Genomic DNA, 27,532 nt, shown 5'->3' with positions numbered 1-27,532 from the left:
TCATTAAAATCTACATGCAAGGCTGTGCATGAGGAAATTCCCATGTTTCTGGAACTTCAGGTTATGTATGTACACAGTTTCTGACTTTGTAAAGGAACAATTATTTTAGGCTAATTAAGCCAGTAAATGAACACTGTGGGAGATGTTTGCATTCACATAAACAACATACAAAGTCAGATCAGATTTCCCGAAGGAGACTTCCAAAGTGTTAGTGGGAAGAGAAAGAAAACCAGGTGGACAGTGGCTCACCTGTGTAGCAAAGAACGAGCTTTGTTTGACTAAACCATCATCTCAAATCTAACTTAACGTTTTCACAGTGCAGTTCTGGTGGAATTTCCAGTATATTTATGGGAGCTAAGCATGATCTGGAAAGATAAATATCTAGCTAATTTGTGGGGAAATCTGAGTATTTGTCTACTAAATAGCAGAAGGTGCAAGAAAATAACAAAAATGATGATGGCTGACAATGAAGATTCTTAACTGGAAGGTATGTCACCCAAGGAGAAACTGGGCTCATGTGCCATACCCAAAAACACAGACAGTGAGATGCCAGGCCCCTGAATCCACACAGTCCCAACATTTAAGAAGAGTCTACTCAAGGAAAGATAGGAGAAGAAATTCTACATTTTGCCCAGAAAAGTACTCCAAAGAAACAGGAGCTCTAGATAAGTAACAAATAGTAAAAGAAGTAATAATTTTCATTTAAATCACCTGGTTTTATCTTTCATTGAGGATTTAATTTTTAATAAAATTAAATATATTTACTATGTGCAATGTGATGTTTTGATGTAAACAAACATTGGGAAACGGTTACAGTAGGAAAACAAATGAACATACCCATCATCACACATAGTTATCCTTTTGTGTCAGTGGTGAGAACACTTAAGATCTACTGTCAGCAAATTTCAGCAATAAAATACAGCTAAATAATTTTTTTTTTCTAGGAAAAAGCAAACAGCCCGGGGCAAAGAGATATGCAGGGTCAAGTTTATAAAGAGCCCTTCAGTTCTTAACACTGTAGCAATTCCTTTGTAAAAACAGCTAAAATCCTTAATTCTTTTAAACTAGTTAAGACTAGGGTAAACTATAGAATAATTCTGTGGCATTTCTCAACACAAAATCACTGAACACACCAAATCAGGTCTTATTAAAAGTGCTAAAATGCATACTAAAGAAAAAGGAAATATTGAATTAAGAAAATAACTTGAATGAATAGCAACAAATTCTCACCAAAATTACTAAAAACTGCATAAGATTTCAGTTTTCATCCCAACATTCAGCTCTATTCTTTAATACCATTATAAACAATCATAGCTACAAAATGTAGTGAGAGAATCTATGTTTGGCATGGGTTCCATTTATGTTTTTCTTTAGTTCACACAATTACATTCAATATGACTAGATGGGCCATTTAAACATACAATCATTCCCCTTCTCAAATGCATTTTGTGCTCCTAGATTTAATTTTATAAATCCAATCAATGAAGTTTACTTTTAAATACAAATTTGATGTAAAAAATGGTCTTAATGAACAACAAAATTGCCACAAATACAGCTACAAGATTAAGGCATGAAAACACTGAAAACCAATTTGATACTTTTTATACTTATTTTTTTAATTAGGTTCCATTACAAGCTGAGTGGATATTATGCAACAACCTGTGGATAAAAGTTATCAAAGGCAGCCCTGACCCTATCTCAATACAAAACTTTTCATCATTTACTGGTAAAGTTTGCTTAAATGACAACAACAAAATTGGCCTGATGCAAATAGCAAGCCTCTCTAGGAAGGTTAAATGATCATAGTTACAAGATGTTTAATTTACAGAGAACTTTCCCAAAACGTTCCTGATGCTTCAGGGGAGGTACACACTCCAGTACCAAGTGACACTCACCTTGCGGTAGATCATATGGCACACGGCTACTCTCAGCCTCATCCCCACACACTGAATATGATAGAAGTACACGTGGTGCAGAACAGCCCACAGGAGCACGCAGGCGCTCAGCCCTGCTGCGTAGCCATAGGCTTCGTGCAAAGCGGCAGAATTGACAGGATCATAGTTTTCCACATAACTAATAATTTTCCCCAAAAATATGGGCAGAACTACTTTGGTGCCTTCCTGAAACAAAAAAGCCTTAATCAGAAATACAAGTCATGCCAGTTTTTCTTAACACTAGCTTTACTTTTATTATTAGCTTGTTAAAAAGCCATCTTGACAAAATGCCACATTCATAGTACTAACCTAAAAGAAAAATACACAGATCCACTATCTCCAGTAAGACAAGCAGACAACAGTTTTAACATAAGCCCAAATCTTACATTCAAAGACAATAAAACCTTAGTATTGGATTGGCCAAAAAGTTCTTTCAGTTTTTGAAGTGAAGTAGCTCATTCGTGTCTGACTCTTTGCAACCCCAGGGACTGTAGCCTGCCAGGCTCTTCCATCCATGGGATTTTCCAGGAAAGAATCCTGGAGTGGGTTGCCATTTTCAGTTTTTAAGTAAAAGTAAAAGATACATTTTTCACTTTCACTTGGAACTTTGTTGAACAACATCTTTAAAGTTCTGTTTCACTATCTCCTGCCATTTTTCAGGAAACCTGATAATTCTACCTTCCCAAAACTTTATATCTTTTTGAGCAAAGAACGATTTCAGGTGCCTTTTACAGTCTTCTTGGGAATTAAAACTTTTTCCATTAAGAGAATTTTGTAAAAAACAAAATAAACAGAAACCCAAAGGAGCAGTGTCTGGTGAATATGGCAGATCAGTCAGAACTTCCAAGCCAAACTGTAACAGTTTTTGCCTGGTCATCAAAGAAATATGCGGTCTTACATTATCCTGATGGAAGATAATTCATTTTCTGTTGAATAATTCCAACACATTTCACCAAGTGCTGCATTAAGTTGGCCTAACTGGGAGAAATACTCATTGGAATTAACTGTTTGGTTTTCCAGAAGAAGCTTATAATAGAGGACTCCCTTCCAGTCTCACCATATGCACAATATCACCTTCTTTGGATGAAGACTGGACTTCGGTGTGGTTGGTGGTGGTTCATTTCACTTACCCAATGATCTCTTTCATTCCACATTAGTGTACAGTATCCACTTTTCATTGCCCATCACAATTTGCTTTTAAAAAGGAGCATTTTATTTATGGTTACATTGCAGTAGAGAATTACATGTGGAAATAACGGTCAAAAAGGTTTTTCTTTTTTTCCCTCGCTTAACTTAGGTGGAAACCAAACATCAAAGTGATAATATAACCAAGATGGTGAAATGACTTTCAGTGGTTTTTTTTTTTTGGATATTTTGAGTATGTTGGCTATCTCCCACATGGTATAACATTGACTATTCTCAATTAACGTCTAGATTTGATCTCTATCGACTTTAGCTGGTCTAATTGACTGCAAAACATCATCCACCAAGAAATCTCCAACACGAACCCTTTTTTTTTTTTTTTTTTTTTGCTGTATTGGGTCTTCATTGCAGTGTGCAGGCTTCTCTTGTTGGAAAGCGCCAGCTTAGTTGCCCTGAGGCACGTGATATCTTAGTTTCCTGACCAGGGATCAATCCTGTGACCCCTGCATTGGAAGGCAGACTCTTCACCACTGGACCACAAGGGAAGTTCCCTGACGGGTTTGTTTTTGTTAGCTCTCTTCTGTCTGTAAAATGTTGAGGAACCCACAAGAGGAAGAGAAGGAGAATCCAAAACTCAAAACACAAAGCATAACTAAAAAGCATTTTCTGCTCAACTAACTACTGCCTGATCAGATTATTTACAGAATGCAGACCCCATCTCTCAAATGGATGTGACACTGAAGCCCTGCACTCCTGTCTTGTTCTACACACATATGTTCATAGGCTGTAACACCTGTCTTACCTTCCACAAGGTCACAGGAGATTTCATCTACTCTAGAGAAGACAAGACTGTTTATTGGAAGAATTATGACTAAGATGGCCATTTCAGAGGAAGATGACCAATTCTTAAGAACACAAAGGCTCACTGTTACATTTCAAGCAAGCCACATCATTTACCCCTGGAGGCACTAAGAGCTTAAGAAGAGCCCCTCATAGATTGTAAAACACACTGTTTATACACTTTACTGAGATAGAAGTCTGGAGACTTACACAGAGAATCAAGAAATTCAAACTACACATGGCAGTCCTAGCCCAGATAAGATCAAAGGAAGCCTAGTGCTGCAGGCTACAAACCTGGGGCTATCTACCAGAAGCCCAGTGGTAACACCTGCCATCCCAAAGTGTCCTAAAACTGTGATTCTCTTTGGAAATCACTTGTGTCCTATCAGTTCAGTTCAGTCTCTCAGTCATGTCCAACTCTTTCTGACCTCATGGACTGCAGCTTTCCAGGCTTCCCTTTCTATCACCAACTCCTTGAGCCTGCTCAAACAGATGTCCATCGAGTCAGTGATGTCATCCAACTATCTCATCCTCTGTCATCCCTTTCTCCTCCTGCCTTCAATCTTTCCCAGCATCAGGGTCTTTTCAACTGAGTCAGTTCTTTGCAACAGATGGCCAAAATATTGGAGTTTCAGCTTCAGCATCAGTCCTTCCAATGAATATTCAGGATGGATTTCCTTTAGGATTGACTGGTTGAATCTCCTTGCAGTCCAAGGGACTCTCAAGAGTCTTCTACAACACTACAGTTCAAAGGCATCAATTCTTCAGTGCTCAGCTTTCTTTATAGTTCAACTCTCACATCCATACAAGACTACTGGAAAAACCACAGCTTTGGCTAGATGGACCTTTGTTGGGTGTTATTCAGCTATCTATTACTCATCTATTTGATTTCTAACATCATTTCAATTACAGGAGGAGTAAGAGTAATGTCACCCACCTAAAAAACTACTAATAAATGCAAGAAATCCAGCCAGAAAAGAGTATGAAATAAAGGCAGGTCATTACCACCTAAGAGTCTGGCTTTATCTCCTGAGAGAGCCTTTAATACTCAGTTGAGCAAACAGACTCACAAAGGAGTAATGCCAGTCCATGGCCTATAGCTTCTACTCTTCTGTCTATTCTTGATCCTAACCCTCAACTAGTGAGGAATAAAACAACTGAGAAAATATTCCCTATCAAATTTGAAACTAACCACATTAAAATGTTCTGGATAAGCAGGCACAAGATCAAAAATCATGCCCAAAATTCTTCATCTTTGACATCAGTCTAAGTTTGATTTGAGAATATTCTTTACACAAACCAATTGAGAATAGAGTTCTTACATCTTCATAGGAATTCTTCACAACTATGAAACCATGAAAGATTTTTTAAAAGAGTCTAATATAAAATGACACCATTCAATCAAGGTTCTACAACAATGTCAGAGTCTCTGGGACAGATATTTCTTGGTAGAGTCCTTGGTATTAAGCCTTCTGAAAGTATTTGACTTTCCTGCTTCTTAGGGGAAATTTTCACAGGGTTAAGTGCTAAAATTTCTCTACTCAGTATAGTTTCTCTGTTACATTTCCACATGTACTTAAAAGGTTTCTTACCCAACTCCACCATCTCTGCTTTATGAGAAAAATTAAGAAAACACAGAAATCAGAAACAACCTATATCAGACAAAGAAAAAATGTTTGAGTGAAATATATAAGCAGAAAAAAGTAAGCTTGTGGGAAAAATGAAGGGGCAATTTACCTTCAGAAATGGGGGAACAAGCGACAAACAGTAGAGTTGAGAAAGATCCAGAGCTAAGGAGGAAGAGCAGTGAATCTGGGAAAATAGTAACCATTAGGATGCTAAATATAACTTCACTCCTCCTGACACAGTGGTCTTCATCCTGACTGCACCTTAGCATCACCTGGGAGGGGTTAAGAGCACTCTGAGGCCTGAAGTCAAGCCTCCAGAAACTGGTTTAGGTTCAACTGATTAAGGATGGTCCTTGAAGTTCTCTCTGCCTGGAAGATTCTGGATGTAGAAACTAATCCCATGGAAGCATCTGCTATTCTCCTGCATCATCAGGGCATCTGGGCCTGGAGAGGCCGTGAACCTGCTTTGAAGGACTTACAAGTACCACAAAAGGTTTTACCCTGAGTTCCATGTTACATATCATACTTCTAAGAAAATTCCTTATGAACCCAAACTCTTGAGACTCCAAAGATGAAATTCAGACCTTTCATTCGAAACCACAGGAAAAAAATAAATGTTTATAAAATATGGTATTTACAAAATTAAAATATGAATCAAATTTGTAATTTACAACTAAAGAGGGAGAAGAATTAGAATGGAACAAGGATACCAGTCTTCTTTAAAAATAGCCTCTTCTGTTGATTTGACTTTGGAATTATGAAAACATTATACACAATTGTAATTATAAAGCAATCAAGTTTTCAAAATCAATTTCTAAAATTTCAGAGTAAAATAAAACAAAAACTATATCCATCCAGTAGGTTGGCAGTTATACAAAAAAGAATTATTAAAAGTGGTTTAAAAAAAATGAAAACACATTCCCTGTGTGATATGCCTATCTAAGTACAATATAAACAACAACAACAATATGCTTCCAAAAGTCACATTATGGTTAATAGTATTGATACTATAGGATTTGTAAATGAATAATTATGTTGGTATCATTGAGAACTGGGATTAACTGAAGTTTCTCAGTTGTATCCGACTCTTTGTGACCCCATGGACTATAGCCTGCCAGGCTCCTCTATCCATGGAATTTTCCAGACAAGAATACTGGAGCAGGTTGCCATGCCCTCTTCCAGGGCATCTGCCCAACCCAAGGATCGAACCCAGGTCTCCCACACTGCAGGCAGACTCTTTACCATCTGAGCCACTACTAGGCATGGCAGAAAAGAGAAAAGATGATGACAGGAAAAGAGATAGCAATCTAAGAGTAAAAGGATAAGGTAAAAGCACTACCATCCTGAATCCGATTTTGATTGGAAATATCCATATAAACTCAAGGTCTGTTTACTACAAAAAATGTATACTAGCTTTGTCCAGTGAAAAAGCTGAGAAACGATAGCCAACTCAACAGCAATGAGCACCCCTAGTGCCCAGACCATAGTCTCTAAATACCATTTTCCACTATAAGGAGCCATGGCTGCTTGGAGAAATGGAGATTCCAGGGCTGAGGCAAATTTGTACTTAAAGATGCACAGCTTTTTTTGTGTAATGATAAACCAGAACCTTCTTGTCACAGCAGAAGGCAAAAAATTAGCAAAGATTTCTACAGTTTGCACAAAAGACAGGAGTCCTGGGAAGAGACCTATTCTATTCTTAATGGCAGAGGCTGGTTTCACATAAGGCTTAGAAAACTCACTGCTGTTTATAGGCCATTGTGACAGAACAAGAACTCTTGAGAAAAGTCACTTTTAGAAGCCAACTTTTCTGGACAGTAATTAAAAGTTTCACTTCTAAGCAGAATTTTGAATTTTTCACCATTATGAAAGCAATCTTTTTAAAAAGGAGTCACCTATTTCCTCAACTTATTAAAGATAATGGATTGAGGGGTATACTCTATCAGAGTATGAGTGAAATAGGTGAGGGAGATGAAGAGGCACAAACTTCCAGTTATGGGAATGTAATGTACAACATAGAAAATACAGTCAATAACACTGGAACAACTTTGTATGGTAACAGAGGGTAACTAGACTGATCAGAGTGATCATTTTTTAATGTACAAAAATACTGAATTACTATGCTATACACTTGAAACTAATATAATATTGTAAGTCAATCGTATTTCAATTTTTTAAAAAAGGTTTTCAATGAGACAGCAAAAACACAGTTTTTTTTTAGATGAATTGAAAAGCATTACCCTCATATATTTCTCAAAGTCATCACTGTGGATATGACTAACATCTCATGGCTAATACTATGCTCTCAAAATCAGCAGGGCAGGTCTGCTCTGTAGGTCCCTGTCTGCTTGGCTCAATGTCCCCTCCTCCTCTCCCTTGCTGTGTGGTCCTCAGTGGTTGCTCTCAGCCCACAGTATCTTTGCCACCAGCAGCCACTCCTCAGTCTCCTGGGTTGAGCAAAATGAGGGACACATGGAAGAAAGGGTTGGGAAATAAACACAAAGCCCACTCAGCTCTCAGGGAACCAGCCTCGAGTCCCGGCACAGAGCCCAGTGTGGGATGCAGAGGATCCTGTTTCCTTCCTGCGCATCAGTTGAGCTCCGAGTGAAGGTTTACACACACATGGGCTTCCCACGGACTCCACCGGGACCAGAGACCATCAGTAAAAGTGGATTCAGACAAAGGACAAGTGACCGGACAAGGCCGGGCCACTTCTAAGGGTCCTGGGAAGAGAACATAACTTCCGGCCACACCTCCCCTCTCAGGGGAAGGGACTGGGTGAACCCACTCTGGCTCTCTGAGGTCACCCCACATACACACCAGCAACGGTGACCTCACCTCTCAGAGAGAAGCACAGATGACCTGGGAGGTGGTCTCTGTGACTCAGGCCCAGGCAGAGACTTCAGGCTCCTCCTCTCCACCCTGAGGGCCCTGGGCAGGGGGGGACCTGTCCTCCCCACCTACAGTACCCGTGGAGGTGCACACAGGGGCCAGGTATGCTGGGAACTCTCCGGCTCTTCTGTTCTAATTAGGGGTGAACAGCAAGTGCTCCTTAGTCTGGTACTTGTTTCTCTGAGAGGTAGAGATACTCCTCAGTTCTCACAGGACAGTCGATGGAATTCTCCAGGCCAGAATACTGGATTGGGTAGCCTTTCCCTTGTCCAGGGGATGTTCCCAACCCAGGGATCAAACCCAGGTCTCCCTCATTGCAGGCAGATTCCTTACCAGCTGAGCTATCAGGGAAGCCCTTCTCATAGGACGGAGGTTTTCATATCTCAAAATTCTAAAACCCGAAAAGCCTCACCCTGGACTAGTGTCACCCTGCATTTTCTCACTGGTGCCGCCAGGAGTACCTGGGAGGCCCTGCCTGTGCTGTGGGTGGTAAGACCACACTGCTTGGGATCATGGATGATCCACGGAGCGTTCTGTGCACCTGAGGGATTAAAAGAGGGCTGGAGGTCACCAAGGAAACATGTTTGTGTTTTAGAAAATCTTGGGCTGAGTTTAGATCTTCCACCATCTAAAATATAAAGAACAACAAGCAGTATAGATTGATCACAACATGGGAATTGCTTCAGAAAATCAATTATTTAACTAGTACTGCTAGTAGTACTACTACACAGATGAGCCCCTACATTTACGTCCTCTATTCCCCACTTCTCCGCCATGACCACACAACAACCAACCTCCTGAAGGGGCCCAGGGCTCTACCAGTTGCACCTTATGCAGCCCCTGGCCTGGTCTTCCTGGATCCCTAGCAGGAAGTATTACTGGGGCTGGAAAACTGTGAAATCAACACTCCCAGCACCACAGTGGGGAGGATTCCATCTCAGGAAGAACCCCAGATCCTGTGGCCTCTCCCTCTATGCCTGTTTCTCCCATGAGCTGCCACAGCCAAGACCCAGGACTCATATTAGAATGGGATCCATACAAGGCTTAGTGACACTACTCAAGGGGCTAGCAGCCCAGGACAGCAAAAAAAAAAAAAAAACAAAAAAAAAACAGCAGCTCAGTTCAAACCCAGCCACATGGGCTATGCTTTGAGACCCACTTGACTTTAAGACTCTTTAGTATCTATGCCAAAGCCCTCAACTGTGTGAATCACAATAATCTGTGGGAAATTCTGAAATAGATGGGAATACCAGACCACCTGACCTGCCTCTTGAGAAACCTGTATGCAGGTAAGGAAGCAACAGTTAGAACTGGACATGGAACAACAGACTGGTTCTAAATAGGAAAAGAAGTACATCAGGCTATATATTGTCACCCTGCTTATTTAACTTATATGCAGAGTACATCATGAGAAACACTGGGCTAGAGGAAGCACAAGCTGGAATCAAGATTGCCAGGAGAAATATCAATAACCTCAGATATGCAGATGACACCACCCTTATGGCAGAAAGTGAAGAGGAACTAAAAAGCCTCTTGATGAAGGTGAAAGATGAGACTGAAAATGTTGGTTTAAAGCTCACCATTCAGAAAACTAAGACCATGGCATCTGGTCCCATCACTTCATGGGAAATAGATGGGGAAACAGTGGAAACAGTGTCAGACTTTATTTTTGGGGGCTCCAAAATCACTGCAGATTATGATTGCAGCCATGAAATTAAAAGACACTTACTCCTTGGAAGGAAAGTTATGACCAACCTAGATAGCATATTAAAAAGCAGAGACATTACTTTGCCAACAAAGGTCCATCTAGTCAAGGCTATGGTTTTTCCAGTGGTCATGTATGGATGTTAGAGTTAGACTGTGAAGAAAGTTGAGCACTGAAAAATTGATGCTTTTGAACTATGGTGTTGGAGAAGACTCTTGAGAGTCCCTTGGACTGCAAGGAGGTCCAACCAGTCCATCCTAAAGGAGATCAGTCCTGGGTGTTCATTGGAAGGACTGATGCTGAAGCTGAAACTCCAATACTTGGGCCACCTCATGCGAAGAGTTGACTCATTGAAAAAGACTCTGATGCTGGGAGGGATTGGGGGCAGGAGGAGAAGGGGACAACAGAGGACGAGATGGCTGGATGGCATCACTGACTGGATGGACATGAGTTTGAGTAAACTCTGGGAGTTGGTGTTGGACAGGGAGGCCTGGTGTGCTGCGATTCATGGGGTCGCAAAGAGTTGGACATGACTGAGTGACTGAACTGAACTGAACTGAGCATCTGGTACCAAAGAGAAACTAGAGAACCAGGGACAGCAGAGAGAGACCTGCTCCAGGATATGATCCAACATTAAACCCTGAGGCCACTCATCCAACCAGGCACCTGGCATTAGTCACAAGCAGACACTGAGGCCCCAGGGTTTCCTGATAAGCAGAATTCATGAGAGCTCTGCTGTGTGAGATCAGGAAATCCTGTACAAACAGGCCATACCAGCTTGCCACCTGTGTATTTCAAACAGAGATTTTTTGTGACTATGTGGAAATACCATCACTGGGACAGCTGCACACGGGACAAAGAAGGTCTAGGACAGCCTGAAGGGCTCCTGCTCCGTCTCCCACCCGCTGTCCTTCACAAGGCACTGCAGCATCTAGGTGGTCAGAGCCCTCTCTCAGGTGGCACTCTGCCCCACATAGCTGTCCCACCCTCTGGCACAATGGCTAATCCTCTTCTGACATCAGTGAGAACTCCATCTCCCAGGACCACCCAGTCCCCTGGGAGCTGACAGACTCTCTGTCTCTCCAGTTGTGTGGGGCGGACTTCACCTACCCACTGCCCACTGCCCATAGTGCCCTTCAGTACAGCACAGCCTTTAAACAAGAGCCACACCACCCACCTGTAAACCACCTGGCTCACCCACCTCACTCCAGCACAATGGACTGAGGACAATTCACCACCTTCTCCACCTAAAACACCCCTTTCACAGCAGCTGCATCTTCCATCCCTCCTGCTCTCACACACTCACAGCCCGCCCGTGTCCCTAAGGCAGCGCAAAGGGACCACGGAGAGCACAAGCCACCCAGGGGGGTCTGCACAGACCTCCAGCAGGCTCAGCCAGAACAGGGGGCTGACAGCACTGTGTCCCCAGGTGGACTGTCCTCTGGGGGGTCTTGACCCAGGATCTTCAGGGTTACAGAGGTCACTGACCTCACAGCTTTCTGCATCTGGTTTGCCCTGCACATTCCCCTCCTCCACCATCTGCCAATGCCAGGCTACCAGGATCCCCCTTCAACCAGGAATCCATCCGCACAACCAGGGAGAGAAAGCAGCAGGGATGGTGCACAGAATTCACGGTGAAGCTGGAGCTCCTCCCCATGGGGGCTTTGGCTCACAGTGCCAGCCCACGGGGAAGGGGGAAGCCTGGGGAAAGGTGTGCTCTTAGGAGTTCTGGGCAGCTACAGTCTAGACACAGGGCTCTGGGTTCTGTTCCCCTGGTGGAGGAGAGGTGATGGTATCTTCTTAGAAAAGCATTTATCAGATGTGACCTGATCAAGGTAACAATTTTTACCTTGTTAAACTATAACAAAAGTACCCTAAAATGTACCTTATTCTGGGCTCCGGTCCAAATTACCTTCCTCTAAATCACAGAGCACATATTGCCTGAGGCTGCTGGAATCTTCCTTTGGTCAAAGATCAAGTCAAAGATCAGTCAGCGTTTATACTGAGAACCAGGAACTTTGTAACATAATATAAAATGTCTTTTATTTCAAGGCTGTCCTTCCACAACACTCTTTAATTGGTTATAAGAAAAATAGTAACCCCTGGAATCCAGTCCTTGCCATTCTAAAGATAAATACAACCTCTGAGCTCCATCATGTTTCCATGAGGTTCTATCCTCAGACCTTAGACCACTGGCCTCTCTCCCCACCCATCCCGTCCACCTCAGTACTGAGACACATACACCAAAAAGCAATGCACAGTATGAAAATCTTTTACCTCAAGAAATGCAAACATTCCCCAAATTAAATAGGATTTCCAGTAACACTTTACGATTGCTTTCATTAAGGAAGGCTCCTGTGCGTCTTTCTGGGCTCTCTTAACTTCCTGATCCCAGTACCTGCGAGAGAAACAGAGCACAGTGAAGAGCAGCGTGTCCCCCCAGGGAAACGGGGAGGGGCGGAGTGGTGGGAGATGGGCCTTCACTACAGGGCGCTCTGTGGGGCCCCACAGATGCTGGCGAACTGCTCACAGGGCTCCTGAAAGATGAGCGGTGCAGACTCTGAAGCACCAGAGAAACAGGCCTTGAGGGAAAAGTTCCATATTCTGGAAAAACAAGTTTCTGCCGAGATTTGCTGGATTCACAGGTCAAGAGCAGCTCAGGAGGGCAGACACCCTCCTCCAGGGACCCCACCTCCGGGGACAGAGCTTGGCCTCCAGGACTGTGGCTGTGGGCTCCCTCCACATCCACAGATGCACAGGGAACATGGGCTCCCCCAGCCTCCAAGGTGGGCTAAGCCAGAGGTCAACCTGAAGTGTTGAGCGTGCAGAGTCAGGGGAGGAGGCTCAGAAGAACCCAGAGGAAGGCAAAGCCCCACCCCCCTCCACACTTTTAGCCGCACGTGGAAATTCTCACTCTCCTTCCCTTCTCCCTGATGTCTGTGCTCACCCTTGCAGCTCTTCTCCAAGGTGCTGGGAGCGATCTTCCGGAAGCACCGAGTACATGTCATCTGGTTCTAATTTCCGTTTGTGACCAATTTTAAACAAGGGGTTTAGCCACCTGTTAAACATTAAAAGGAGAGTAACATACATCTAAACTATACATCTCTAATTAGAAACCTACATTCATGGACATTGTTTAAAAAAAGTCTGCATTTTAAATATATAAAGATACCAGGGGAAATTAGACATGTGCTTACACACATACATTCTAGGTATAGGAAAGTTATGCTGGCTTATACATGGTATAACAATTAAAGCAGGCTACTTGTGACCTACTGTACACACATTGTACTGCTTTAATTATTAAGGAAAAAATATATCTAGAAACTAAAATAAAGTAACAGTGTTTCAGGCAAGCAGAATAGAGCTGAATGGCCATTGTGGGTAAGGCTGCAGATATGTTCCTGTATTACTGAGGACTTAAATCTTCTGAACTGTATCAGATTCAAGGATACCTAGGTAGTGCTAGTGGTAAAGAACCCATCTGCTAACGCAGGAGATGTAAGAGATGCTGGCTGTATCTCTAGGTTGGGAAGATCCCCTGGAGAAGGATATAACAACCTACTCCAGTATTCATGCCTGGAAAATCCCATGGACAGGGGAGCCTGGTGGGCTACAGTCCATGGGGTCACAAAGAGTCGGATATGACTGAAGCATCTTAGCACCAGTCATATTCAAAGCAGTTTCAACCCTGAGGTCAAGATCTCCTTAGATCAGCTGTCAACACAGAGGGATTTTTACAGGGCATTATCTTATCGACACAACACCGTGAGTCTAACAGGCTCTGGACCCTGACCTCCATACAGTCCTGTAGGACTCTCCTCAGCCAGAACACTCATGTGAGCCTCTTTCTGAAGCCAACCTCCTGAAGTCATTCTAAAGATAAGTAACACTTTCCCAACTAAAATGCACAGTTGATTCTTCTTATGGTCCTCCGTGCTATCACTCCCTGGCAGATTCATTTATCTTAAAAAGTAACATTCAAACATCCAAAAGGGCTGGAGTTTTACTGACTGTTGGATCTGTCACCATCAGCCTCAGTTGAGGAATAAATATAGCTCATCAGACTTTCAGGGAACTCCATTAGCAGCTGACAGCATCACCAAACTAGGTTTAATTCCTCCACACCCAGGCTTCTGCCCGGGGACATCAAGGTTGCCCCCACTGCCACCACACCCCTGCAAAGGCATATGTGTTAGTCAAATCCGTGTTTCCTGGGGGTCCAACCAACTGTTCACTATGAGCCCTCCACCTACAGGCATGGGCAACTGTAGATAGTTACCATGCTTATGGGCTCTGGGGACAGGATCATATCAAACATGGAGGGGTCTGGCCATGCAGTAAGTACCCTGGATGGAAGGGCACCACCATGAACCTAATTGTGACTCAAGAAAACCTAAAGACAGTGTGTGCACCCCTGAGGGAAGTTTATTCCTCGAGGCCCCTATGGCAAGGGCCACCCACATTGGGTCATCAACTGTCTCCAAGAAAACTCTACCAGGGGACACTGGGCTGTAGGTTGTTCACACCCAGATCAAGGTTATATTCAGATTTTAATTACACTCACACAACCTGTGAATCAAAGGGAACCATTCATCTAGTCAGGAAGGGAGCTGGCCTGGTAATAGCAGTTGTCACTCTTATAGGATCCCTAGTGAGCTTAGCATGAGAAACAATTTATAATACCCTAACTATATACATACATATATATATATATGTATGTATATATATATATATACATATATATATAAAAGTCAGTCAGAGACTGGCCTGGGTAAGGAGGGAAACCAGTTCTAACCTTAGAATGATAAAATCTCACTGGACCCTCTGGCCCACATGACACTTGACCACCCCAAAGCTCTTGATTACCTGCTGGCTGATCAAGGGGGAATTTGTGCCCCAGCAACCATTTCTTGTTGTTTCTATGTTAACACAAGTGGTCAGAAAGAAGAGAGGGCATCCCAACTGCCAGAGAAAGCTGCTTGTAGACAAAGACAAATATCATATAGTATTACTTATACATGGAATCTTTAAAAAACAGTACAAATGAACTTACCTACCAAACAGAAATAGAGTTACAGATGTAGAAAACGAACTTATGCTTACCAGGGGGTAAGAGAAGAAGGGACAATTGGGAGACTGGGACTGACATATATAGACTACTATATTCATGTCCAGCTCTTTGTGACCCCATGAACTGTAGCCCACTAAGCTCCTCTGTCCATGGTATATCCCAGGCAAAAATACTGGAGTAGGATGCCATTTCCTTCTCCAGGGATCTTCCCAACCCACAGATCTAAACCCAGGTCTCCTACACTGCAGCTGGATTCTCTACTGTCTGAGTCACCAGGGAAGAATATATAAAATAAATAAGTAATAAGAACCTACTGTATAGCAGAGGGAAGTCTACTAAATACTCTGTAATAGCCTTTATTTTTCTTTTTTTAAAGAAAAAAATCTTTTTTAGAAAGTGGATATATGTATAATTGACTTACTTTGCTATACTCCTGAAACTAACACAACATTGTAAATTAACTATACTCCAATAAAAAGAAATGTTTTTAATAGACAGGCCACTTGACTAAATACTCAGAACAAGAATGGCCTGACTGAACCAATTTGTAACAGTTTCAAAAGAAGGATTCCCAGCTTCCCTGGGCTTCTAAGGCCATTCTTAGAATCCCTACAATTACTCTCCTCCTCTTGCTCTTTGGTCCATGATTCGTCAATTGCCTCATTAGTTTTATCTCTTGGAGAACTGAGACAATCAGACAATCAAGTGGCAGATTATCTTTACCCAGGGCTATGGGAAACTGGGACTCTAGCTTGGTGACAATTAGATTTATTTTGCTTGAATCAGGAAAATTCTGATCCTCTAACCCAACATATGACAATGCCTAAGTTCAGCAGAAAGCAGTATCAAAAGACCAACCTTTGCCCCTTTAGACTCCATCAGCAACGAGGAGCAGTAAAAAGGAAAGGCTGTTGCCCCAGAATTATATCCCTGCCCCTTTCTCAAATGGAAACCAACTGCTCTTATCTGAGTTTCAGACTTAATCATAAAAGGAAAGAGAAAAATAAGAACTGATTAGAACTAGCCAGGACCCAAATGGCAGAAGACCTAACATCCAGTAGACACAGAGCATCGTTACACATTCACTGTAATATATTAGCTGCTAAATGACACACCCACCAGGACCACTACAGTTGACAGTGGCTATGGCAACAAAGTGAAGAGCTCATACAAAGACTAAAAAGGAGTGTTGTCTTAATTTCAGGTCCAAATCACACCCCGTTCTTGCATAAAGCATGAATATTCCTCCCTCTCTTAACCTGATTCCCTTCCATTTGCTTCAGCCCTGCTAGATACACAGTGTCTCAGCCCAAACTAGGCTGAGAGGTTATTTGCAAACTAAGTCTCCGTCTCTCCATTCTTTGGTCACTGAGCAAAGCTTGTGCTCTACCATTCTCACCATCAGTTTACTTATTGGTTGTGGGAATCTGAGTAGAGAAAGATACTCCCCAGTCATGATAAGGGGTCTCAATCTGGGCTAGGACCTAGGCACAAAACCAGGCAAACAATTCTATGACAAGCACAGCAGTTACATACACAAGGCACATAGATTCCAGAACCAGACAGCCTGACTTGAAATCCCACTCCACTGCTTACTAGCTGTGTGATGGTAGGCAAGCTACTCAACCTCTATGCTTCAATGTATTTAGGTGTGAAATAAGAGGTAATAGCTCCTTCCTTTCCGGCAGAAAAACTGGAAATGGGTGCTAACCAAAATAAAAGTCTCCACCTTCCATTTCTATGCACATACATTTTGAAAATCAATAAACAGAATGTGCTTTGAGAGTTTCTTGCCCTACATGAAATTAAAGAGACATTTGTCTATTTTGCTATTATTTATGGTAACCTCACACATATTCCTTCTTCTAGGACCCTCTTTCCTTAAGGGCCATCAAATAGCCAAGAGATGTAGCCACATACACTGAATATATCACCATCAAAACAAGCATAGGAGCTGCCATTCCCCTGGGGATCCCCTAGGCTGTCCCATAAAAGAAGTATCAGAATTTGTGGGAAAGATGAATGAGTTAGGGTCAAGAAACAAAAGATCTAGTAATCATCCAAGTGTGATTAAAGTCCAAAGGTTCAGGCCTGCCTTTCTGTAGTCTCAGCTATTAGATGAAGTCGTCATTTAAGAGCTTCAGCACTCTGCAGCGTTTTTCATCTGTGTGTTTCCTCCCAGCTCAGGGACCCTTCAGTGGTTTCAGGACCATAGGACTCCTGTGCAGGACCATCTACACCAAGACCATGCACTGCTTCTCTGAGCTAGAGATCTGGATAAGACCCCACAGGTTTCAGGGACCCCATCCCCAGGGTTTGGTCCTCTGTCGGGAGCCATTTTGGGAGATCCCACCCATGACAAGGTCATGAGGAGAAGACCTGAAACGCAAGGCTGTTTAGGCTACAAGGGACCCTCCAGGTTGACCCCGGTCTCTACCCCACCCTATAGCCTTCCCCTCTTGCTGTTGTCCTTGTTCGTCCTGTTGCGGATCTTTGCATTGCCTGCTGAGAGCTCTCCTGCTCCTCTTTCACTAAGACCAACAAAGAACCCTAATCAATAAATCTCCTGGATGCTGGTTCCCTATGAAGGGGCCGGGGATGAAGGAAATGTTTCAAGTAAAAACCCTTTTGCTGGCACTCTGGCTTGTTTGGCAAATACGTACTAACGCACATGACTGCTCACAACACCTTATTCATAAAACAGCATTAAGAACCTGATCACAAAAGGCCCTGATAGGCACAGAGCCCTTCGGGGGTTGAGAAAGCCCTATTAGAGAACACAAAAATTATTATTCTAAAAGTGCTTATTAGATCAACATTTGATTGCTGTTATTGTGCTGAGGTTGTGCAGTAAAAACTATTGTTAACATAGTTAAGGATTTAGAAAAATAAGAGTTTAGCCCTGGTGTGGGAACAATAAGATAATTGTTAATTTTAATCAAGAGTGCTAAAAGAGAGGCTGCCTCACCAGAGCCACAGAGTCTTTGTGTGTTAAACTTTTTAGATAAATTTAGCTGAGAACTTTTGCAAAAAGGCTGACATCTGCTTAACAGGATTGTATTTCTACTATGTTGCAACCTGCTGTACCATGAGATTGCAACTTTTCTGTTTTCTGCTAAACTCAAGGCAAACTAGAGCAATAAAGAATAGACTACGGAAAACAGTTTTGCCTTTACCTAGATCATAAAATATTAATAGGCCCCAAGGCCAGAAGATAATGTACAAAGATCCACTATGAAAGAAGACTCTCATGAACAAAGAAGTACGCAGAAAACACCCTGGTTTCCTGAAGGACAAAGCAGACGTAATGTTAAACTAAACTTTGTATGCTTATCTTTCACCTCCCCTTAGAAATGTACTAACTTAGGGTATAAAAGCTACGGTAAAAAATAAAACGCAACCAGACCCTGCTGCACACTGCAGTCTGGTCTCTCTCTCTCTTTCTCTCTCTCTCACTCGCCAACGCAGTTCATCCTGAGGGTACCCCTGGATCCTGCTGGGGCTGGACCCCAGCAATCCTCAAAGATGGAAGTGGAGATATTTGCAATAGGGAAAGGGGCTGTGGTCAAATAGACACTCTGCTCCTGGCTGTGTGTCCCAGGAAAAAGTAAAAGGTGTTCCAGAATCATGTTCCCATTCATTTCATAAAAAACAATTGTGTTTTGTACCCACATGGAATTGACCACAACTAGGTACCAGGACAAACAGTTGACCACACAGGGAGGGAGGCAGGGAGAGAAAGAAAGACATGGTCATGACTAGGGGAGAGAGGGAGCGCAGGGCATTTGGAACTCCGATGTTCACCTAAGGAACAGGGGGAAAGGTGGGGACATTATTGGAAGATGGCAAAGGTGCAGGGCACTGATTAGATAAAGAAAGTTTTTTCATAAGCTGCTTGTTTGGGGTGAAAGTTGCAGCTTATTTCAAAACTGACAGCAGCTAAGCGGTTCTGAGGCAGCTGGATAAGGTGGACACCAGGTCCCTGAGTCCTTCTCCCAGCCCTACTGCCACTGGCCCCAGGCACACACCCTCTGCTTGTCCCTCGGTCCCCAACAGAAGCCAGCAGTGTCAGGCATGCATCCGCGGGGACTGTCACCGCTCAGACGGGGCACTCACCAGACAAACAGGCGCGAGCAGAAGTTCGCCTTCTGCAGTGGGTTGGTCTTCACCTCCTGGGACACGGGCAGCATCTTGCCGGCCAAGGCGGACACAGAATGGGGTCGCGCTGCTTAGGTGACGGTGGGACTCCCGCTGTTCCTGGAGGCGCTGGCGTGGATGCTAGAGACTGGCCGCCCCACAGGCCCACTGGGCCGGAGCCTGAGAACACCTGCTTCTGAGAGTGGAGTGTCCTTTGTGCGCCAGCTCCCACCTCCAGGAGTGAGAAGCCTCCACGGTCCACCTTTGAGGCAACCGCTCTGTGCAGGTGCTGCCACAGGCATAGGGTGGATGCAGCGTGCGACGTTTGGGGCTGCAGGACCAAGGGACACCCAGGTAGATGCTTCTAGAAGCCCCACGCAGGTGGGAGGCAAAGCTCCGAGCTCTTTGATGAAGGCACGCAGGCTGACTGCGGGGCACAACCAGCCCAGCTCCCTGGAGCTCACCTGGCTGCAAACTGCGGAAGTTCCTGCTCTGAGTCCAGGCACTTACCCAGAAGGTGGAGAAGGGAGGCTCAGCCCCGCCCATCTCTGCTGCTCAGAGGCTCCCCATGGGCTGCAGAGGAAACCAGGAAAGAGCTGGCAGAAGGAGATAGCAGCCCACCCTCTGGGCACGCTGCCCTCCTCAGGACCAAACAAGGGCACTGTGGGAAGTTCTCCAACTGGAATGGAGCAGGACCCTGGGGGGCCTTCCTGGGATAGACCCTACCCCCACCCCATGCCCTCTGCCTGTCTCTTGTTTGTAGAAAAGCTTCAGTCTCCCAGGCTTCCTCTGAGTCACAAAAGGCTGGCTCAAGGATGATTGGAAGAATGTGAAGATGTAATAACAAAAAAACTTCATCAATAGATTAGCCACACAGCAGTCACAGAATCTTTATAACAGGGTCTGGTGCACATTCCTGAGTTATTTTGCAGATGCTAAAAAGTCCACCAGGTAGAAGAAGTTAACTGCATGATGACCAGGATAAACAGGAACCTAAGGATTTATGATGATAACCCCTGTTACATTACCCTGCTCCTCCACATCAAGCAGAATAGTACATGAGCTAATCAACTACCCTGGACTCTCTCCCTCAGCTTGCCTTTAAAAATCCTCCCCTGAAATCCACTGGGGAGTTCCAGCCTTCTGAGCATGAACATCCTGTAGTCCTTGCTTGACTCTTGCAATGAATCCTTTCTCTGCTCAGAACTCCAACTTTTCAGTTTGTTTCACCTCAGTGTACATTGGGCACAAGAGCTTGGTTTGGCTGATACAAACCAGGCACCAAACATTTGATGATGGCCAAGAACAGGGTTTAGCACAGATTATGGTTATAGAGCTGCAGGACTTAGAGAAATGTAACAGAAGATGAGAAGACTTCAAATGATTTCAAAAGATGAATTCATGCTGTCATTAGAGGTCTCCACAACATGTGAGATGTCTTGCATCTCACAGGTTACATTGTGGGGGGACTCGTGAGCTTTTTGCTGCCCTCTTACAAGGGGAATTTGGAACAGAGAGATTGCCTTATGATTTCTTTCATCATGAGCTCAGCTCAATAAAACTTGAAGAGAAATCTATTTTAAAGAAATCCTTAATGTATTCAAACTTTTTTTATAACTCAAACATGTAATAGCGGCATATATTATAGAACACAGGTTATGTGCATTTGTGGGGAACTTACTTCACTTTTAACTCAAACTATTCAAGGAGGTGTTATTTGTTTTACAGATGAGAAAAATGAGGCTCAAGGACAGCACTTCTCCAAGGTCTTCGAATCAGTAAATGATGAATCTTGATTTGGATTCAAGTCCAAGTCCAGCATGAGTGTCCCACTGGTGGATGGTCAGTGTGTGAGAAGTGCCATGTAAATCCATGGCTGATTCATATCAATGTATGACAAAACCCACTGGGAAAAAAAAAAAAAAAAAGAATATGCCATCTGAATGAATCAATGACTGTAGGACTGAGAACAAAATCTTGGACCCTCACTTATAAGTGATAAGTTATTTGTGTGGCTGCCTTACCAGCTCAGCAGGTTTTCTTCCCTTTCATTCTAAATGAAGAAAGATCAAAGTTTGTGGAACTTACAACAAGATCACCTCATTATTCTTTGATAATTTTCCATGCACCCTGGCTAAAACAGTGTTATTAATAATGACTTTTAGCTTCAGTCCTGAAGATAAATACGTCCTGCAGAACTGGGGTATGGCAATGTGGCTACAATTGACAATTCTGTACCGTGTCCTTTTCATTTGCTCAGAGAGTAGAGCTTGGGGGTTCTCAACATAAAAGAGAAAAAAAATCTAAATGATTAAGATGTGAAGTGACAGATATAATGATTGGCTTGGTATGATGAGCATTTCAGTGTGTATGTATGTCAAGTCATCAAGTTGTACATTTAAATATATAAAATTTTTGATTGTCAATTAGACCTCAATAAAGCAGGAGGAGAAATCAATTTTAAAGAAGTCCTTAATGTAGTCAAACATTTTTTATAACTCAAACATGTAACAATGGTAATGTGTTGATTATTTTCTATTGATGGGCAGGATGGTGGTTTATTAAACTATTTTCTTGATTTTCATGCATGTTTGAAATTTTCTATTGCAAAAAGGAAGACAAAGCTAAAAATTCTCAGTTTTCAATTACCCATCTTTCTGGTGTTAACCCTTTCTCAGATAATGCAATCTACAATCTAACTAATCACTCCTCACCTAATTTCCAGTTGTCTTTGAAATTCTCTACATTTTCCATCCCCACAAATGTTCAGCTACTAGTTCTACCTCAAAGATGAAGAAATTGCTTGCTGAAGTTGGAAGTCTGGTGACTTCCCTTGTCACTATTCCACAGACTGTCTCTTCAGTTCTAACTATCTCAGGACCATAGTTATCATCTCCAAACTGTCAAATACACTCAGTCCCTTCAGCTTCTGCTATATTTTCTAAAACTCAGATTTTTTGGAAACTTTTTAGCATTCTTTTCTGAACATAAACTAATGCGATGTTTAGAAGAAATGTTGAAAGCCAGTGTTAAATTGTTCAGAGAAGAGTGGCTCTAGAGCCAGAGGACCAGATACTTCACTCATCGTACTTCCTACAGGGTTTCTGTGAGCCTCAGAATTTGTGAAAGCATTTTCTAAAAACTAAAACCTAAAACAACATACAAATAAGACTTTGTTTTGAACAGATGTTCAGTGAATGCATTTCAGGTGCAGGACCACTAGGCCAGACACAGAGCTTACAAATGGGGGAGATGTCATAAGACCTCTATCTGCAATTGTTTACTGATCTGAAATGGTTCAATATTATGACTAAAGGAGCAATAACAAGTGATGGAGAGGATGCAGAGAAACCAGAATCCTCATATACTGCTGGTGGGAAGGTAAAATGGTACAATCACAAAGTTATCATATAACCCAGCAATTCTTCTCATAGTGATGTATCCAAGATAAATGAAAACATATGTCCACTTGAAAACTTAGTTACAAATGTTATAACACCATTATTCATACAAAGGTAAAGGTGTTAGGGCTGGGAGGAAGCAAGTGTACACCACCTTATGAACGGGTAAATGAAATCTGGAATTACATGCAATAGGATATGATTTGTCAAGATAGATACACTGCTGTATGCCACAAAGCAGATGAACATTGACTATATATGCCGAGTTAATGAAGACAGCCATTGACTCTAGTGAGGAGGGCAAAACAATCTCTTAGGAGAAATTCAATCTTGTGGGACTTGATGATTCAAGTCCGACAAACTAATCTCAGGGATACATGGTGGAAATCTGTATCTATTCAAACTATAAATTATTATATGGTTTATAGAAGGGGTCCTCAACCACTGGTCTGTAGCCTATTAGGAACCAGGCCACATGGTAAGAGGTGAGTGATGGGCAAGGGAGAGAAGCTTGGTCAATATTTACAGCCACTCCACTCATCACTCGCATTACCACCCGAGCTCTGCCTCCTGTCAGACCAGCAGCAGCATCAGATTCTCATAGAACCACAAACCTTCTTGTGAACTGCCCATGTGAGGGATCTAGGTTGCGCACTCCTTATGAGAAGCCAATGCCTGACGATCTGAGGTGGAGCTGAAGGGATGATGCTAGCACTGGGGAGCACCTGCAAACACAGATTATCATGAGCAGAGAGGTTGACAGCACAGAGATCATAATAAGTCAACTGCTTGCAGACTCAGATCAAAACCCTTTCAGTGAGCGGCAAGTGACAAGCTGCATCTGCTGGCAGGCTGTACAGGAGCACATGAGTCGATGTACTTCAATTGGACAGCTGCATCTCCTGATAGGCATTAAGTCAGAATCTGACACTAATTTTAGTGTGTGCAAGGCCTGCCCATTATTTTATTTACCACTTCCATCAGTGGCTTTTTCCTATACTGTACACTTGTCTCCATCACAGTTTTGGTAAGCCCACAGCTAACTTTACCAAAATGAGTAAAAAACAAACATAGCTGGAGAGCTTCTTTGATAAGAGGGAGAGACGCAATGATGAGACAGTGAAAGACTCTGAGACCACCAACAAAAAGGAAACTTCATTTAAGATAAAATATCAAGAGTTCTACTTCAATTATGGGTTCATTGCAACACATATATGTGGCAACCAGCTATCCAACAAACTAGAGAGGCTGCATTCAATGCCAAACTGGATCTATGGGGGTGACAAGTGAACACTGAGATTTTTGACATGTTTCAGATATTAGCAGAGATTTTGAAAGAGACTGAGCCAGGGACTTCTTTCTCCCAGCTGGTGTGTGATCACCTATCTCAGCTTTCTAATGAGTTTGAGCATTATATCCCAACCACAAAAGACTCTGGATCTGGGAAGGAATGGACTGCGACTCATCTGTTAATAAGCCAGGTGTCTCGACTTTGTTCCTGCTAGAAAGAGGATCAGCTTCTGGAGACTGTAAATGATGATGACCTAAAAAGTAAGTTTGAGACAACTTCAAATTTCTATACTGCCGGGACCAGCCGGCAAAGAGAACAAGTAGCGATCGCAATAGCACGGAAGCCTGAGAAAAAAGCCGATAGTAAAGAATGGGGTCAAGAGGACTGAAATGCTCTTGCGGCAAGTCAGTGATTTTATTGAGTAAAACAGCTACCTTTATACTAGTACAAGCAGAAAACATAGTTCATAAAAATGCCATCTGGTGTTTGTCACATCAATACAATTCTTTGTCTTAAGTGATTGCAGAAGCTTACATCTTGTTTTTGGTATTCCAAGATAAACTACTAAGTGAAGGTCACTACTATGTTTTTCTCAAGGAAGAACAAAGGAGATCCAGCAAATGTTTACTACTTTATCATGGGGTGGCGGGACAGGGAATGGCCTCTTTCAAGGCTTTCCCAGGGCCTTTTTGGGCCTTGAGCAGGCCGGCTCCCCGCACTATATGTTCTAGATTACAGTCAAGGCAAAATATCTTGCCAAAGGCTTTCCTCTGTGGAAGAGATTGCCACAAAGCACTGAAAAGCCTGCTTCCATTTCCAAAAAGCTCTCTTTGTAAGGCAGGGTTTTCTGCAGTGACAGCAACCAAAACAAGATCACAAAGTAGATTGGACATAAGCAACACACTTCGGGTGTCACTCTCTCCCATCACCCCTGGATGAGACCATCTAATTGTAGAAAAACAAGCTCAGGGTTCCTGATTCTGCAGTATCATGAGTTGTATAATTATTTCATTATATATCACAGTGTAATAATAATAGAAATAAAGTGCACAATAAATAAAGTGATTGAGTCATCTCAAAATCATCCCACTCTCCCTGGTCCATGGAAAAATTGCCTTCCATGAACTTGGTCCCTGGTTCCAAAAAGGTTGAAGATGACTGGTCTACAGGATCTCTGTCAAGTAGTCAAAGCTTTAAGTGTTAAATCTGCAGCAGGTATAAGAGCAGTACTAAAGTGGTTCAGCTGAGATAATGCTGGTCCTCAAGCATTTTCAACCAAGACATATAGGAAAATGGGATTCACAATTTAAACATAATCCTGTGGGTATCCATAGTTCTGAATATAGTGACAATTTATCTATCACTCCTCCTAGTAATATATCCACCTCTGTAAACTCAGGAGTGGGCACCCAGCTGAAATCTAGCCAATCATAATATGCCATGTCCATGTCCAAAGGGCTTGGCCCAGAGATAACCTCATGGCTAACCAGACCAACTGGATTCTTCCTTGAGAATGTTGACTGGTGGTGGTGGGGGTGTGGGAGGTGGGGGTGATTTTTTTTTTTTTTTTTTTTTTTGCTGGAGCTAGAAAGGGAAAACCTCTCTTTCCTTTCTGATGAGGGAGTTTTAAGGACATGACCCATAACTGTTGGTAACCATGTGCCCCATTTACATAGAGAGCCTGAAAGAATAAAGCAGGCACTCAGGGAAAGTCATACAGTAACTATCTATTAAACACCTACTATTCCAGGAGCTAGGGATACATAAGTGAACAGGATGAGTGGTATAAAGCAGAGTTTTTGTAACATCAAGTCCCTAGGGCTCCTGAAGCTAACAGGATCCCTCCTTGGACAGTGTGACCTGCTGGAGCAGAAGCTGTCACTTTCCAGCTCGTGTCCACCGACTCTTGTCCAGGACTAAGGAGCTCACTGCTTATCTGCAACTCTCCACTTAGGGCCTCTTTCTAGCTATGGAAGCACACTGGGACCATATGCAAAGCAAGCCAAAAACCTTGGATTCAACCCTTAACCAGTGATGGATGAGGAGTTGGTAGATAACCATGCCCTTGCCTGTGGGTTGGAATAATTCTGTCTACCAGGGTGACCCCAAGGGAAGGAGCCCAGTTACAAAAGCAGTAACTTTCTTGCTGACACACACTTTGGTTGGTTTCCTTCCCTTGTTTATCTCACTTCTCCACTCCCCGCATGTGTTTTCCTAGGATCACTTCTAAATATTGTAAAGTAATTAGCCTCCAACTAATAAAAATAAATAAAATAAACCACTTTCACTCAAATGTTTGCCTCAATGTCTATGACTGAGGAACCCAAACTATGAAACCTATGAGGAACATCATTCCAAGTATTGAAAACTATATTCACTCCCTCCTTGAACCCATGAAAACCCTTTTAAATATTATAAACCTTGGGTTTATAATACTAATGCAGTAGCACTATTCACATGACAATTTTGAGGTCTTGAAATGCATCTGGTACAAACTGAGGTATGCTTTAACTGTACAATGCAACATAGATTTCAAAGACAGCATAAAACTCTTTTTTGTCTCAATGATTTTTTACATTTATTACATGTTGATATAGTATTTTTGACACATTGGTTTAAAAATATGTTACTAATATCATTTGTCCCTTTTAACTTTTTCACATGGCTACTACAAATTTAAATTTACAGATGTGGTTCACTATATATTTCTGTGGATAGCACGGCTGTAACCAGTTGAAAGTCTTTAGCACCAAAAATTTCTCTCCCACTCAAGAAAGCAAATAAGTAAGGGTCATGTTAGTAAACAAATTTCAAATATGATCTAATTCATAGAAAGAAGTCACATTCACATTTCAGAACTTTGTTGTTAGTGATGAGTTCCCGTGTCACTTCCCACTGGCCCTCAGTCATATTTGCATCATTTCACTATCATATAGAGCCCTGATGTAAAAAATTAAGCAAAACTTCTCAATTTGGGCCAATGGCTTTCCTGGGGGCTCACTGGTAAAGAATCTGCTTGTCAATCAGGAGACCCAGCTTCGATCCCTGGGTCAGGAAGATCCTCTGGAGAAGGAAATGGCAACCCGCTCCAGTATTCTTGCCTGGGAAATCCCATGGACAGAAGGGCATGGCAGGCTACAGTCCACGTGGTCACAAAAGAGGATGACTGAGTGACTAAACAACAACATTGAGATATTATAATAATACTGGGAGCTGCAATTATTTTGTTTTCAGTCTTTTGGAAAACTAGTCCATTACTGAGATAAGTTGTCCAGAATCTGCTAAGAGTTGATAAGGGTGTCCTTAGAAAATAATATACCTAAAAAGATGAAAACCCTGGTTTCATTAGGCTCACAATCTAGAAAAGGAATAGGTAAAAAGAAAATTGCAGCAAAATAACACAAATAATATAAACATATAAATATATTCATTCTCACCTATTAAATTAGCAACACACTTTAAAAACCAGAATACCGCATGCTAATGA

The 27,532-nt window shown here is 42.5% G+C and overlaps 1 protein-coding gene across 9 annotated transcripts in view; it reads right to left on the bottom strand.

Annotated features, from left to right (window-relative positions):
- The window catches only part of LOC133049270 (ATP-binding cassette sub-family C member 4-like), a 374,395-nt gene that overhangs the window by 140,306 nt on the left and 206,557 nt on the right, over positions 1-27,532 (bottom strand). Inside the window, exons 1-4 of one of the 9 annotated variants that reach the window (XM_061133257.1) lie at positions 19,333-19,855; positions 13,090-13,200; positions 12,420-12,540; positions 1,896-2,120 (exon numbers count right to left, since the gene is read on the bottom strand). The exons of the other annotated variants lie outside the window; for them this stretch is intronic. Coding sequence (XP_060989240.1) covers positions 1,896-2,120; positions 12,420-12,540; positions 13,090-13,200; positions 19,333-19,406 — 531 coding nt within the window. The 5' untranslated portion in view covers positions 19,407-19,855. Of the gene's footprint in view, positions 1-1,895; positions 2,121-12,419; positions 12,541-13,089; positions 13,201-19,332; positions 19,856-27,532 lie in introns of those variants that run through there. 9 annotated transcript variants of the gene reach the window in all.

The sequence above is a fragment of the Dama dama genome, chromosome 30, assembly GCF_033118175.1.
Source record: "Dama dama isolate Ldn47 chromosome 30, ASM3311817v1, whole genome shotgun sequence".
Lineage (NCBI taxonomy): Eukaryota > Metazoa > Chordata > Mammalia > Artiodactyla > Cervidae > Dama > Dama dama.
The sequence above is the reverse complement of the archived record's forward strand: the minus strand, read 5'-3'. Positions and strand labels throughout refer to the sequence as shown.